The sequence below is a fragment of the Aptenodytes forsteri genome, unplaced genomic scaffold (assembly GCF_000699145.1).
Source record: "Aptenodytes forsteri isolate BGI_AS27 unplaced genomic scaffold, ASM69914v1 Scaffold84, whole genome shotgun sequence".
In the NCBI taxonomy this organism is placed as follows: domain Eukaryota; kingdom Metazoa; phylum Chordata; class Aves; order Sphenisciformes; family Spheniscidae; genus Aptenodytes; species Aptenodytes forsteri.
Window position 1 is genome coordinate 303,917 of NW_008795492.1, and position 14,035 is coordinate 317,951.

Genomic DNA, 14,035 nt, shown 5'->3' on the forward strand with positions numbered 1-14,035 from the left:
CATTAAAACTATTCCTGCAACCGTTAGTGGTGAACTCCTTTGATTTTGTGCCACTGCATTGTCCTTTGGGAACATTTCCTGATGTGTCCTGGGTTTTCACCTTTGTGGGTGTTTTGATTTGTTTTTTAAATGACATCAGAGAGATAATAATAATAATAATAATAATAATAATAATGTCCACAGTGACCGAGGGATGTACTAGGACCAGATCGTCAATACGCAGAAACAAAATTAGGTTTTCTGGAACAGGTGGGTAGTTATTCGATTTTAGAAGAAAGAAAGAATGATCAAACTTAACAAAATGCCAAAAGCAAACACCATTTTAAGGAGCGTGTGATCTTCTTGGCAAGTAGGTCTTGTTTTCAGATAATGATCCACAGAGTCAGCGAATGAGAATTTCTTGGGTTTGTAACCAAGTTGATTTCGTGCCTTGTCTATTCGGAAAGTGTGAGTTACAGTAACATTCCACACCTAAAATCCAAAAGGACAGTTACGGATATCTGTAACTGTTTAATATCTGATTTTCTAGAACTTGGATGAAAGTATGTCAACAATGATATTGCAATGGAATTAAAAACATGAACAAAGATAGACACGCAAGAATGTATACGTTTTGGAGTCGGATTCTGTCCGGAGCTAACAGAATGAGTTGATGTAGCTGACAGGTAAAGAGCCAAAGCTCTGTGGACTGGGAGGAGTTTATGACACCGATTTCTCACTTGTGAATGTGAGATAAAGAACTATGGAAATCCCGTGCAACAGAGCGGTGCACTTCCCTCAAAGTGGCTCTCCTGTACAGAGAAACGCGCAAAGGAACGGGATGAATGTGTTGGGGCAGAGCGGCGTGGCTTCTCAACTTTGCAGAAATGCCTATCTAAGGAGTGGAAAACACGCACTTTTGGAGAGTTACTTCCTCCATCTCTGAACGCATGGTACCTGTGGAAGTGCTTAAGCTGCATAGTCGCAATGATTTCTGCTTCAGATGTGGAACTAATGTAGAAGTCAGTATAGAAACAGATAGATAAATTGTGGAATAACTGAAAAGCTACAGCAGAAGTTAATGATGCCCATTCAGTCCCTTCAGTGTCCTATTATGTTACATGCTACAATACAGTAAGAGACTAGATGGTAGATTAGTTAAAGCATTTTGGCTTATATTATAAATCATAATATTGTACAAAAACATAAGTTAGCTCAAAATGAATTTGTCCAGAAGGTTTTGTTTTGTTTTGTTTTCCCCCAGAAAATTGACTTTTCATTCCAATTTAGAATTATTTTTAGTGGACTTTCTAATTATTGGCTAGCCTGGCATTATGGTAACAGCTACCACTTTGACCCGAGACTCCTGCTCTGTACTCTTGGACCACCTTCCTTTAACAAGCAGTTCCACAGCATAGGACAGCTCACTGGAAATGAGGATGCAGTGCCCGTTTTCCTCTTTGTGCCAGCTCCATATCAGTCGCTCTGTCTTGCACCTCTAGGATGTTTCTCTAGATCATCTAATCTTCAAGTAATGTTCAATTTCTGATGATTTTATAAGGGGTGGCCAGGATGGCTTGGAAAAATCAAGCTACAAAATGACTGTGTAAGCCCTGAACGGACTACACCCCGAGCAGAAAAACAGAGCTCTAATGCAGACAATCCTGTCTGCATGCAAAGGGCGTATCACGTACTTCATGAGAATTTTGGTCAGAAATATATAAACATTCCCTCTTTTTATATATTTACCTCATTCCTTGTCAAGAAAGGTGTAAAGCTAAAAACTGGCTTTAGTATCAGGTGCAGATACTCCATCACAGTGGCTGTGAAACAGAAAGTTATTTAATGTGACAACTGGGTAACAATAAACCAAGCTAACACTGACATTGCACATCCTGTAATTCCTACTGATATCAGAGGATGCAATTAAGGTGGCAGAAGGCAGTTTTTAATTTATAAAGTACGTGATGGACTCAGTTTATCTGGTATAATTAATGCCAAATGGCATAAACAATTATTATATTAATTAGAATACTGTTAAGTTATATAATTCCTACAGTTTGGGTCCCTGAATTTTATAAAACCATTACGTAGCTTTATAGGAATAAAAAAAAAATTAAAAAATAAATAGCACAATAATTAAGTATGTATTTTATTATTTTTACCTGCTATATGAACCAGAAGAACAGGAATATGTATGCAGGGTTTCCTGTAGCCTAATTTTTCAAACTAGAAGGGGTATAAAAGGAAAGAATAACAGAGAATTTGTACCAAATTGAGGGTGTCAATGAAGCATGAAAACGGAAAAATGAATATTGATGAAACATGTATCTAAACTTTTTTCCAGTTAATCTTCCTACCGATACTGGTAGTAAGAAATGCAATTGAAACCCACTGCTCATGCTTCGGTGTTCGCCTCCCACCCTTCACGTGCAATTGGATGGTAAAGGGGAAACAATGGTATTTCCAAGGGGTAGGTGACCCAGACTGGAATACTTCGTTACATTTAGATACAGGCCCATCGCTCTACCGCAGACATTTTCCTGGAAGTCTTTTCTGTGTTGGCATTGCAGGATCAAAACTTCAGCATGTTCCTAAAATCCCAGCCTGATATTTATGAAACCACAATGTTGCCTTTTTAGCTTTTAAGGTGCAATTCTAAATGGCTTTCCCTTTTGTGCTGCAGTTGATGGCAGAACAAAGAAATAAACAACGGTTATAAAAGGCCTGCCAGATGCTAACAGTAGAACTTTTCGTGCACTGTGAGCTTGCTTTACCGAAATGCTACTGTTCTGTAGCAGGTTCTATACCTCTCAGCTAAATTCTCCCAAAACGGTAAGGGCCAAGCTCCACAGATGTGGATATCCAAAACTTCCCTTAAAGCCAGTGGAACTTTGGGATATGCAGGGAGAACAGGACTGACTTTAATGTTAAATAATTCAGTAATTAATGTGCACTGAACTTCATTTAGTTAGTATGGTCTTTCAGTTAATGATGTGAATAGGGCCCATACGGTGCATTAGAACTAAATGTGTGTGCAATACGTACTAAAGGGACTATCCATTCAGAAAATATGACGTTTTCACCATCATGTATGTAATACGCCTGACCACTCTGTTAAAGAAGCAGAGAAAAACAATTAGAAAAACACTATACATAGGATGGCATTTTCTTTCTCTCTCATACCTACCTATCTTTCGTGATTTTGTGAATAACACGCCAGCATGCACACAGTGAATGTACACAAATCAGCTCAACAAACTACCTTCATTGGACTTCACTGTGATCTCAAACATGTCTCATACTTTTGGGTAACCCCACGGTGGTAGTAGAGCTAATCATGATTAACCATGGTGTAATGTAAATCAGAGCTTGAACTCACTATGTAGTAACCCAGCTGTTAGAGCATTAAGTTCTTTGTGGTGTGCAGGGGACAAGGTTATCTTCATGAGTCCAGTCAAGGTGGCAACACTGACAGCATTTAATAAACACAGCTTTTTGAGGTCAAGTTCCAACTCTGGCTAATTTTCTGATTAAAACAGATTCAGTATATATATTCTGTGGGACGTGTCACACTGCCTGAATCCACTTTTGGCTTCCAGTTTATCTTCCAGCCTTCTAAATGTGCAGGCAATACTTCCGTAAGAGCTACGCTCTGGATGAGGAGTCAATCCAACTGTGAGCACTATGAACACCTGAGCACCCAAGCAGACCCCGGGAGTTTGGGCATCATGTCATTCTAAAACAGCTGCATAGCTTTCAAACACTTAACTAGTTGAGACCACACGGCGAGGTGTTCAGACCTATCTGTACCTGTTGTCTCTATGTTCCTACCAATATAAACGAAGCTGGAGCCTTCAGGAGCTGTGAATGTACCAGCTGCTGCAACACTGTCAGTTCTGTAACGCTTCACAGTCCCTCAGATTGTTGTTGCAATTATGACCAGCAGAAGAAAAAGAAAAACCTTTTAAAATTGTCCGTTAATTTTGTACATCTCTTTTTGGAATTTTCAACCCTGGAAATAAAACTGGAATGCTTCAGAATGGTTGCTCTAAACTTTACGCATCTAGAATAAAAATCTATTTTCAGAAGAATAACAGAATATATAGATTTGTATGATGGTGAATATATTAACCTGGTTAAAAATACTATTTCCTCCAATCAAACAGGAAATGATATATTTTCAAAACAGAAAAAAACAGCATCAAAATATTAGCAGAATGTATTTGCATTTGTGCTGTCCGTGTGACATTTTTGAGAATTTAGCACACGACCTTTTGGAGAACCTTTGATCTCAAAACATCAAAAATTAAACCTATTTGCAAGCTAAAGCTACTAGGACACAATGTTTATATTGTTTACTTACAGCTACATAACCCTTCTCAGAGGTGAGAGCCTCAGCAGCTAGTAAGTGAGCTTGTACTAGATTTCCTATGTGAACCCAGTTCATCTGAACTTTGTGATTCCCAAACTTGAAGTTAAATAGTCTCCGCTGGATATTTACCTGTAGAAACAGAAAACATGAAATAACTACGTTATTCCTTTATTATGCAGTATAACGTATTCATTTGGTCTCAGCCTGAATACTTAGAATTTGCTGTATTTGCGTACAATTACAGCACAAGAAATGTCTCACAAGAAAAAAACCCAACTAGTTGGTGGTTTTATAAATCGAGGACTGTTGCGCTGATACGCAGTGGTAAAATATGGTGACATTATAGTGTTTGGCTGAAATTAAAGTGCATATTTAAAAGACAATATTTACATTAAATGATCAGGGATGCAAACCTAGTTCTTCTACCACGGCATTTCAGCCTTGCATTTTTTTTCTCCTCACTTAAAAGTACAGCTTGATCCTTGCCGTTTCTGCAATGCTCGTATCGTGCTATTTTGTTATGTTGCATCACATGACCTGTCACCAAGCTTTCACAAGTTTTCCTGGAGGAATTGTTAAGAACTGTAACCAAGATACTTCCACTTGTGTTATGCCCTTACAACTACTTGTAGTCTGTCCTCCAGAGCTGACTACATAACACATACGGCTACTCGTGGCAGGTGGCGCTGCTCTTCTGGTCCATATATGCCTGGTGGACGAAGCACACAAGTATGGAGCCTGTCACCTCCTTGGAGAGAGAACAAAACGCGGTTTTCAGATAGCTTTGATATCAACATATGGCTGACATACATGGTCTGAATTTTACATTGTGAAAGTAAAGGATCAGCCCGACCATTCCATGTGATCCGGCTTCCGAGTAACTTGTTTTAATTTCTGTATAAAATTGAATTCAATAGTAGTGAAAGACCCTAGCTTAGCAGCCTGAAAAACTGAATCTCTCTGACCACAGAAGAGTTTGAATAGGGACGGGATAAATCAAACTTTCCTATAGATATGCCTCCTGCCTGATTGACTTTTGCTATTTATTTCAGATAGAAGTTTGTAACATACATATTTGTCCATCATTGTAGACACATGCAATACTGGAAGAAGATCATTCCATTTGCTATATTTAGACACCCTGCTTGCTTGCAGCTCAATGGCACCACAAAGGAATGGAAAAGGTCTCTTAAACAGAGGCTTTCAAATTAGTTAGAATATTTTAAATCAAAATGAATACTTTAAGCTCTGCAGTAAGCAGACTGCTCTGACTCCTGAGAATGGGCACAGTTACGCCTTTATGTGGGCAAGTGTAACAGGTGGTAGACATTTGCTCAGTAGTTAATCAAGGATGCTAAAATTGAATCCCCATCTGATTTATGTTTGCCAACTTTTCAGTTGAGAGAAATCAGTATGAATAGCAAAATACGCATGTAAAAGCAAAGATAAATATTTCCCTTGCCATGTACAGATAGATTTTTAGCCACAGCTATTCATGCATGTGTGACTTCAGAAGTCAACATGACCCTGATATTGCCGATCTGTTTAAGAAACTGCAATTATTCTTGCAAGACGCCTGCAAGCTTTGGGGATTATGAGAGTGACCTGTTGGACAGTGCTTAGAGATTGGCATTATCAGAGACGCTCGAAGTGATAGACTGAATGGGAAATAAAAGCACAAATCCTGTATCTGTTGTAAAACTGGTAGAATTTTAAGGTGATTTGAAGAAGTAAGGTTAAATTTTCTGAATTCTCCCATCTATCGTTTGCATATAATCTCATGTCTGTCTGGGTATACACATAAAAAATTAATCATCCACCGAAGGGAGGAGTAGAAACAAACAAACAAAAATCCTTATTTCAGTTAAAGTATACTGTATATAAAAAAGTATAATATCAATTATAAAGTATCAATAATATTGATAAATGAGTAACCAGAGAATGGAATACCCCATTAGCACTACTACTCATAGGAAAACCCCAAATGTTTTATATGTACCTTCGAGTAAAGTTCCATTAGCAGCAAGAACCATTTGGTCTGCAATTGCCTTTGTTCTAGAATAATGATTAAATTGCTATAAAGAAACGCAGAATATGATCAACATTTTAGTCACATTATTGCATTTGTAAAGGCAAACTTACTGTTTATGTCTGATAACATTTAAATCTAGCCAGCTTGTAGACATCAGCTGAGTAAAACCAAACTAGAAATAACAACAAGATATAGTAAATATATACTTTGTTTATGACAAAGAAACTTATCAGACTTACATTTTAGTTGCACAAGTTTAGCTTCAGAGCAAATTTAAGTCCACTAGTATTTACTTAACTTACTTTTTGTGCTGGATGTACTGAAAAAGTTAATATCAAGCCAAATGTTCTGGTGGGTCACATAATTTTATTTTGAAAAAACATCCAATTTGAATTGGAAAAAGTTTTTTAAAACAGTAAGTTTCATACAAAATTAAAAATTCAGACTTTCCTAAAAATGTTTCCATTTCTTACTTAAACTATTTGGGAAGTTATAAATAATTCTCTCCCAACCCTATCTTTTACTATTAACTTTAAAAATCGCACTCAAGCATAAACAATAGGATTCTGGACCCAGTTAGCACATGCCAGTTTAGTCATTACTTATCCCCATGAGGTTATTTATATATCTGTTGAATTTTATATTGCCATACTTTATACTGAAAAAGATACCTAAAAATCGCACGATGGAAAATTTTTCCACTCTCAGGTGGCTTAATCCACCTCCTCCACCTCCCTCCATGCCCCACCTCCCTCTGCTGCTTGCTATTATGTGATCACCATTAGGGAAAACGTATGACTGGGGCTCAGACACATGCAACTAATTGCAAATTCCTGACATGCCTTCTGAGAAGTCTGAGGCGCTGTGCAGGCTGTGCACAAACTGACATATCCAACGAAGTATCTCAGGAGGCTCCAACAGAGTAGTAGTCAGTCCTAGTTAGGATTCCCGGACACAGGATGTACATTCTAAAATTATAGCTTTTAGCTGCAGGCAGCGTGCTGGGAGCAGGAAGAACAAATGGGAAGAGTGGCCAGAATGCATTGAGCTTCAGGTTTCAGCTAGAAAATATTTCCTAAATGATCACAGCAAAGAAAGAAATGGTATTTCAGAGCAGCCCTGAGGTGACTGTAACTACCACCTGGCCTGCAGCAAGAAAGCAAGGTTTGGGAACTTGGAAAAATGGGTGCAAATAAAGATGTAGAATTTGGTATTTAACAATATTCTTCAATGCAAAGGCTCATGGGGGCCATAATAGTCAGCATTTACATAGCAGATGGTCCCCTGAAAGTCCTTCCTCTTAAAATATTCTTGTAAAATGTCACATTCCACTTTTCTTAGTCATTTTTAGGTATTTTATCATCTCAAACCTGTCTAGTTATAGCAGATTAAAGCCACTATGATTTGAGTATTTCTTCATTGATCACAGGTCAATTTTTATTAACGAAAAATTATTTCATGGAATTTGATGTGATCTATAGTAAAACAGCTTCTGCTCTCAGAACAGCCTTCACATAATCTATCCTTCAGAGCACAGTAAATGCCATGCCGTCACATGAACAAAGTACCTTTTCCAGTGGAAAATATGGCACAGTTTCTTCATCTCCTTCTTCAATAGGATTCCCTCCAAATACCACATTCACTGTACTGGTATATATCAGTCTAGGGATATTTCTTTGTTTGCAGACTACAATGGTATACAAAATAAATGATTTTAAAACAAAAATAAAGAGTGAGAAACAACATACGAACTGGCAGCTTCTCTTTTTGAAAACAAACATTACTTCTATAGAAAAAGTAATCTTTTAATATTAACTTATCATTTAACATATTATCTTTCATTCAGCTGGAATTTTTCATCCCAAATATCTGCTATGTAAATATTACATATTGTGGTCACCAAACATTTTATGATTAGGTACCTGCAACTATCATATCACCACTGGATTGTAGTCATCACCTGGATAGAGGAATTATCTTGGCAGGGCGAAAAAATTCCTCCTTTACTTCAGAAACTTTTCTTAAAACATGTTCATTTTACAAATTCAATAAAAAAGAGATGAGTATGAACATTTCTTGTGATCAAATAGCACTGAAAAATCCCTGCTTCTTTCTGTAGGGGTAGCACTGTAGAGAACAGCCTGCCTGCGGACCGTTATTTTTGCCCTTATTTCAGCAGTGAGCAGCAAGCAGTACTGCTTCTTGCACCACAGTTTCATGGATGCCTGTGCATCCATGAGTAAAGTCGTATAAGAAAATGCGCTAGCCCTCTCCGGTGTGTGACAAAACTGCATTTTGTGTCAATCTGTCCATAAGTGACAACTGACATGTTAGCAGGAAACATACGCTGTTAGTGTATAATCAGTAGTACCTTAACTACAAATGAAATTAATATTATTTACAGAACAAAGTCTTAATTATGGATTCCAGTTGGCTGTTAAGATATTATGTCTAAATTCTGCTGCATATATGTCATTGCAAACTCGAATAACATAAATTTCCTTTTGATTTAACAATGCTTCTGAAGTTTAAGTGAATTAATATTCAAAGTCAGGAATTTTTAGAATCTACAGAGCAGTGAGTCCAGTTGGCTCATTCTGGAAATAATGAATGTAACTACTGTGTTGTAAATATTTAGAACAAAATACAATAATAAAATCTATTATTAAAATGTAGATTAACAGGTTCATGCTCCTCCCAGACTCTTGCTTTGTTGGGAGCCTATGGAAATTTGACATGACATGTTTCTGTGGGTTTGGAGGTCGGGGTAAGAAGAAGGGAATATGTGGCAACCTCTTCCCTCCAACTCATTTAGAGTTTTACTTTCCTATCATTTTGCTCTAATTATTCCTGCTTTTTTCAGTAATAACCGACAGGCAGCATGAAAATAGGTCTAAATTAAAACTGCTTTTGCTTTTTGATTTTTTTGCCATTTGGTTTTTGAGGGAAAAGCAAAGAGAAAGTAGCTTTGGTATTTACAATACACTTTGAGAAGTTCTTTCTGGAATTGAATATACAGAAATAAATCTACTAACATTTTCCAGAGACAGTAGTTAAAAATCAGTATATAATAAAAAGGGATCACATTTAGACAGATGAACAGAAAGGATAGAAGATTTTCTATATTAACGTGATAAAATAATAGCTAAATATACTTAGCACTTCTATGGCTCCCGTCACCAAATTGTTTACAACACAACAAACAGTACAATATCTCTTATGTTATTTCTATGAGGAAAGAGGATAACACTTCTCCATTACATACAGTAAAGGGAAAAAATAACCAGTACATGGAGGAGAGTTTAAGTTGGTCTGCCAAGGAATGAAGTCCAGGTTGAAAACCTGTCCCCAGTTCAAACCAGTGGCAAATCTACCAGTTTTGATGGGACCTGCACACCTAGCTTTACATCATACTCTGAAAGGAGGGAGAGAAGAGCCTCATTTTACTGCCAAATCAACACAGGAAACATCCAATTAGAAGTTTTTTTAATTAATGGTTTAGATCAGACGCAAAGAGAAAATCTAGGTACATACCATCAATTATTATTTTTGTGCCTCCGACATTTATGGATTCAATCTGGTCTTTCTTTTGAAGCTAGAAATAGAGTTTGCACAATATCTAATTAATTGAATAAGTCACATTCACAATACAATTGTTACAATTGCCAGATCTAGAACAGCTGTGGCCTTTTTGTGATGTATGCGTTACAGTTCTCTGTCCTTCTGACATACAGCGATTCCTAGCGGTTCTCGTTTTTATTGTCTTGTTCAGTGGATGAATAAATAAAGTTGAAAAATGAAAGATAAAATGCATCTGAAAGGAAATTACAATGCTTTAATTTTTTGTTGCACCCCAGTTAATCCATGATATAGAAACAGGAATTACAGGCAGGGGTTATGCTCCTTGAAAGCTTTCACAAATTCTTGCTCCAGCGGCAGACTGTCCTGTTGCTAGAAATAAATCAGTATTTTCATGAGTTTTTTGATAACACCCTCTGTGAGTATCACCGTTATTTAGCATAACCATACTGAGTTGCCCGTCTGTTTCCTCATGACTGTGAGTTCACAAGAAGAAAACACATCAACATTAGTTCTAGAGCAATATTGTCACACTTCTTCAGATTAGAGAAAAAGGACGTGCCTTCTTATAAAGATCTTAAATCTATGATCTCATTTTTCTAGTGTATTTTGTGTAGTACATTAGTTTCATGCTTTGACATTTATTATTTAAGGAATACCTCCCTTGTTGGCTGTATGGATGACTTGACCTTTATAACTAACTTCTGTCTGACATATATATCATATAATTACATTCTTTGCTACATGCAGACAAATTTTTGCTTTCACAAGAATAAAGAAAGAAAATGTTAGAAAAATTGTACTTGCTTGTTCTAATCCTGACATTCCACATGCAGCCACATGAAAAACACAGTCAACCCCTTCACATGCTTTGAACACTGCATCATAATCCCTCACATCACCCTGTAAAATGAGAAAAGAAAGGATTTTTGACTGGTAGAGCTCATTACCATTCTCTATAGAATTAGTGTTAACTATGGCTATTAAGGAAAATCTAAAGTAATTCTGATCTGTTTTTCAGAATACTTACCTAGCCTAAAATAAAACATTATAAACGTGGGGAAAAATCCGTGACTAAGAATTTTGTCAGTATTTTGTTGCAAAACAAATATGTCTCTTGTTGGCCCCAATTATAATGTGTATTTTCACACTTAGTCCTGCAGCCTGCAGGCTGGCAAAACTTGTTTGACTTGAATGGGAGCAGCATATGCTTGAGGGCTGGAGAATCAAGCCCCAAGGACAATAAATCACAGCAGGAAGGGTTCAGCTGTTTGCCATGGAATCACCAAATAAGATAACTCCTTTTCTGTTAGCACCTTAAGATCTGACTTGTGCAATCTGGACAAATGTCTCTTTGCCCATCTAAGCTTTATTTTAGGTGCACTGCGTGATAAATTTAATTATAGTTTTGTACAAGATTAAAACAAAAGAGTACAGACTATATGCATTTCATATTGTATTAGTATACATTAGTGTATTATAATCACGTTATATGAAATGCTATATAGTACTGAACACCATACTGCATTAAATACCCACACACTATATCTAGTATCAAATGCTATGCTGGGCTTAGAATATTATATTGCATTTTTGTATACCAGGTAATACTATATGAATAATACTCCACATACATGTCAATAAAAATATAATACCTTTCTTTTCAGAATTATGATATTTCAAAATATTAGATATTATTTAATTTACTGTAATGAGATTGATAGAATAATCACACAAAAAAAGGCTGGTGGTAATATTAAGAGGTAATCTAATCAGTCTTTAACCTCAACTTTTTTCTTCTGAGGTTGCCAAAGTATTTCACAAATATGGCTGACTTACACTTCCTACCTTCAATCAAATGCTAAAATAGCTAACCAGTATAAACAGTATTAGCAGTCTCCAAATCACTGATCAAGGCTCAGATCTCTGAAGTGACTTGCTACTTTATTTACTAGTTCCATTTTCTAGGTAATTCACCTATACTTTGTAATATTTATTCTTTTAAATTTGAATTATAAAAAAACCTTTTCTCAGAAGATAGTTTGTCAGTTCTTGAGTCTCCTTTAAAAGATGTAAATTGCCATCAATCCACCAACTTAAATCAAGTTATGTGGATTTATATCGTTAACACATCAAGCCCATGGTTTTTGAATGGTTCCTCAATAATACTTTATCTCTCTTCCATATTCTGTAAAAGCTGTTTATGAAATTGAACGTAAGAACAACCATCCTGGGTCAGACTAAAGGTCTGCTTAGCTTGGTATTCTGCCCGCTGCACAGCCACGCAGAGCAGTATCATGCATCCCCTTTTGCCTCCCTTACCGCCTGTCCCACGTGGTGATGTAGCTAGAAAGAGAAAATCTGGCATCACCTCGATAGCCCCTGGGACAAAGATCTGGTGATCACTTTCAGCTTTGCCAAAAACTTTCTAGTTCTAGTGGTGGTGTCAAAAGAGTTCTTACACTAAATGCTCAGACAAGATCAGCTGAATACATGCCCTATGTCTAGCTAGAACTTGTGCAAGATGACAGGACCTTGCAGAAAGTGCTGGTGCCCCCCTGTGCACCCAGACCCCCAAAGCTGAGTGGGTGAAGCAGCGGTGAGGAGTTGGTGCTCCCCACATCAGGGAGTAGTGGGGCATGCTGTCCTCCACAGATGGCTGTGAGCCGTTAAATATTTGAGGTCTCTTTCATTCCTCCTCTTTTGTAGACATAATAAATTCCTTGAATTGTTAAGAATCAAAAGGAATCAGTGCTCATAAATGGGTAGAGCAGGAACAGGGCAAGCATATGTGACACTTTCCCCCAGAACACTCTTCCAGTCTCCAAGTATTTTCATTCAGAAGATTTCTTGAGCCTAATTTAGCTTACCTATTTAGTAATCTGCAATGGAAGTAAATTTCTGGCAAGACTTTGTACATGCCTTTTACCCACTGCATGAAAAAACAACCTCTTTTTGTTTGTGTAGAACTAACTCCTCATTTCATCTGATGGCCCTTCCTTCTTGTACTGCAAAGGACAGTGAACAGTCAATCCCTATCTGTCTCCATGCCACTCACAGTTTGTAGAACTCCCCCGCTCCCAAGTCATCTCTTTCCCAGACTGAAAAGTCCTAGTTTCCTCAGTCATTCTCTGCTCGGCAGTCATTCTACATTCGTGATCACCTTTATTGCCCTGTCTTGCTCTCACCTTTTTACTCCAAATAATTTCCCTGAGCAGCAAACTTTGTCACTTCATTGTTCACTCCTTCACCTAGGTGAGCTACAAATGTGTTGAATGGCACTCCCAACACAGAACTCTTCAGAACCTCACTGGTGACATCGAGAGAACTGACCACTTGGACTCCTGTTTGCTATCTCTTAATCAGTTAGTTCAGCATGTGAGGACATTTTACCGTGACTTCTTATTGTCCTTAAAGGCTTTTCAGTAAATGCTTTCATCAAAAATCCTTAAGAGGAAGCCTTGCTAACGTGCATAAAAGTAGTACAACTTTATTTCACAGCTGTTAAATACGTAATTTCAACATACCTTGAAAAAATCTGCTCCATTTGGAATTTCCCATTTAGGTTTCCGTACATCAAACAGAACAACAGCAATTCCTGACCTAACAAGAGCACATCCCAGATTGTATCCCAGGTAGCCTCCACCTCCTGTCACCATTGTCTTTCTGCTTCTGTTAACCAGTGGTCCAGCATGCTCGTTTAGTTTGCTCTCACATGGTTGGCTGCTGTGGAGCTCTTCTGTAGATCCTTCTTGCATCACGACTGCAAGGTAGAAGATCTCTTGAAAATTCCTGCATAATACTCTGAAATCTGGGTAATTTCAGTAAATTTCATGTTACAATGCTCCTTTTGTGACTATACTATTTTTATTTTTTTTTTTTTTACCTTTTATATTTATACGTTTAAAACGTATAAATTCATAATTTTGGTGATGTTTTTTCTATGTACAATGAGTAATGAGTCTGAATACCTTTATATTCCAAGATTTAGTCTTCTCTTCATACCCACAAGTTTCACGTTATATAGAAATGAAGAGAAATTACAGGATTTTAGAGACATTATAATTACC

General features: G+C 37.1%; 1 protein-coding gene across 1 annotated transcript; it reads right to left on the reverse strand.

Moving 5' to 3' along the window:
* Nucleotides 1–267: 267 nt before the first annotated feature.
* On the reverse strand, nt 268–13,723 carry LOC103900835 (putative short-chain dehydrogenase/reductase family 42E member 2). The gene is made up of 11 exons (XM_009281608.1): nt 13,493–13,723; nt 10,773–10,868; nt 9,921–9,981; nt 7,955–8,073; nt 6,354–6,429; nt 5,020–5,102; nt 4,346–4,483; nt 3,028–3,093; nt 2,145–2,208; nt 1,729–1,802; nt 268–471 (listed from the first exon to the last, which is right to left on the reverse strand). The coding sequence occupies exons 1-11, from the start codon at nt 13,721–13,723 to the stop codon at nt 268–270; spliced, it is 1,212 nt and encodes a 403-aa protein (XP_009279883.1).
* Nucleotides 13,724–14,035: the final 312 nt, after the last annotated feature.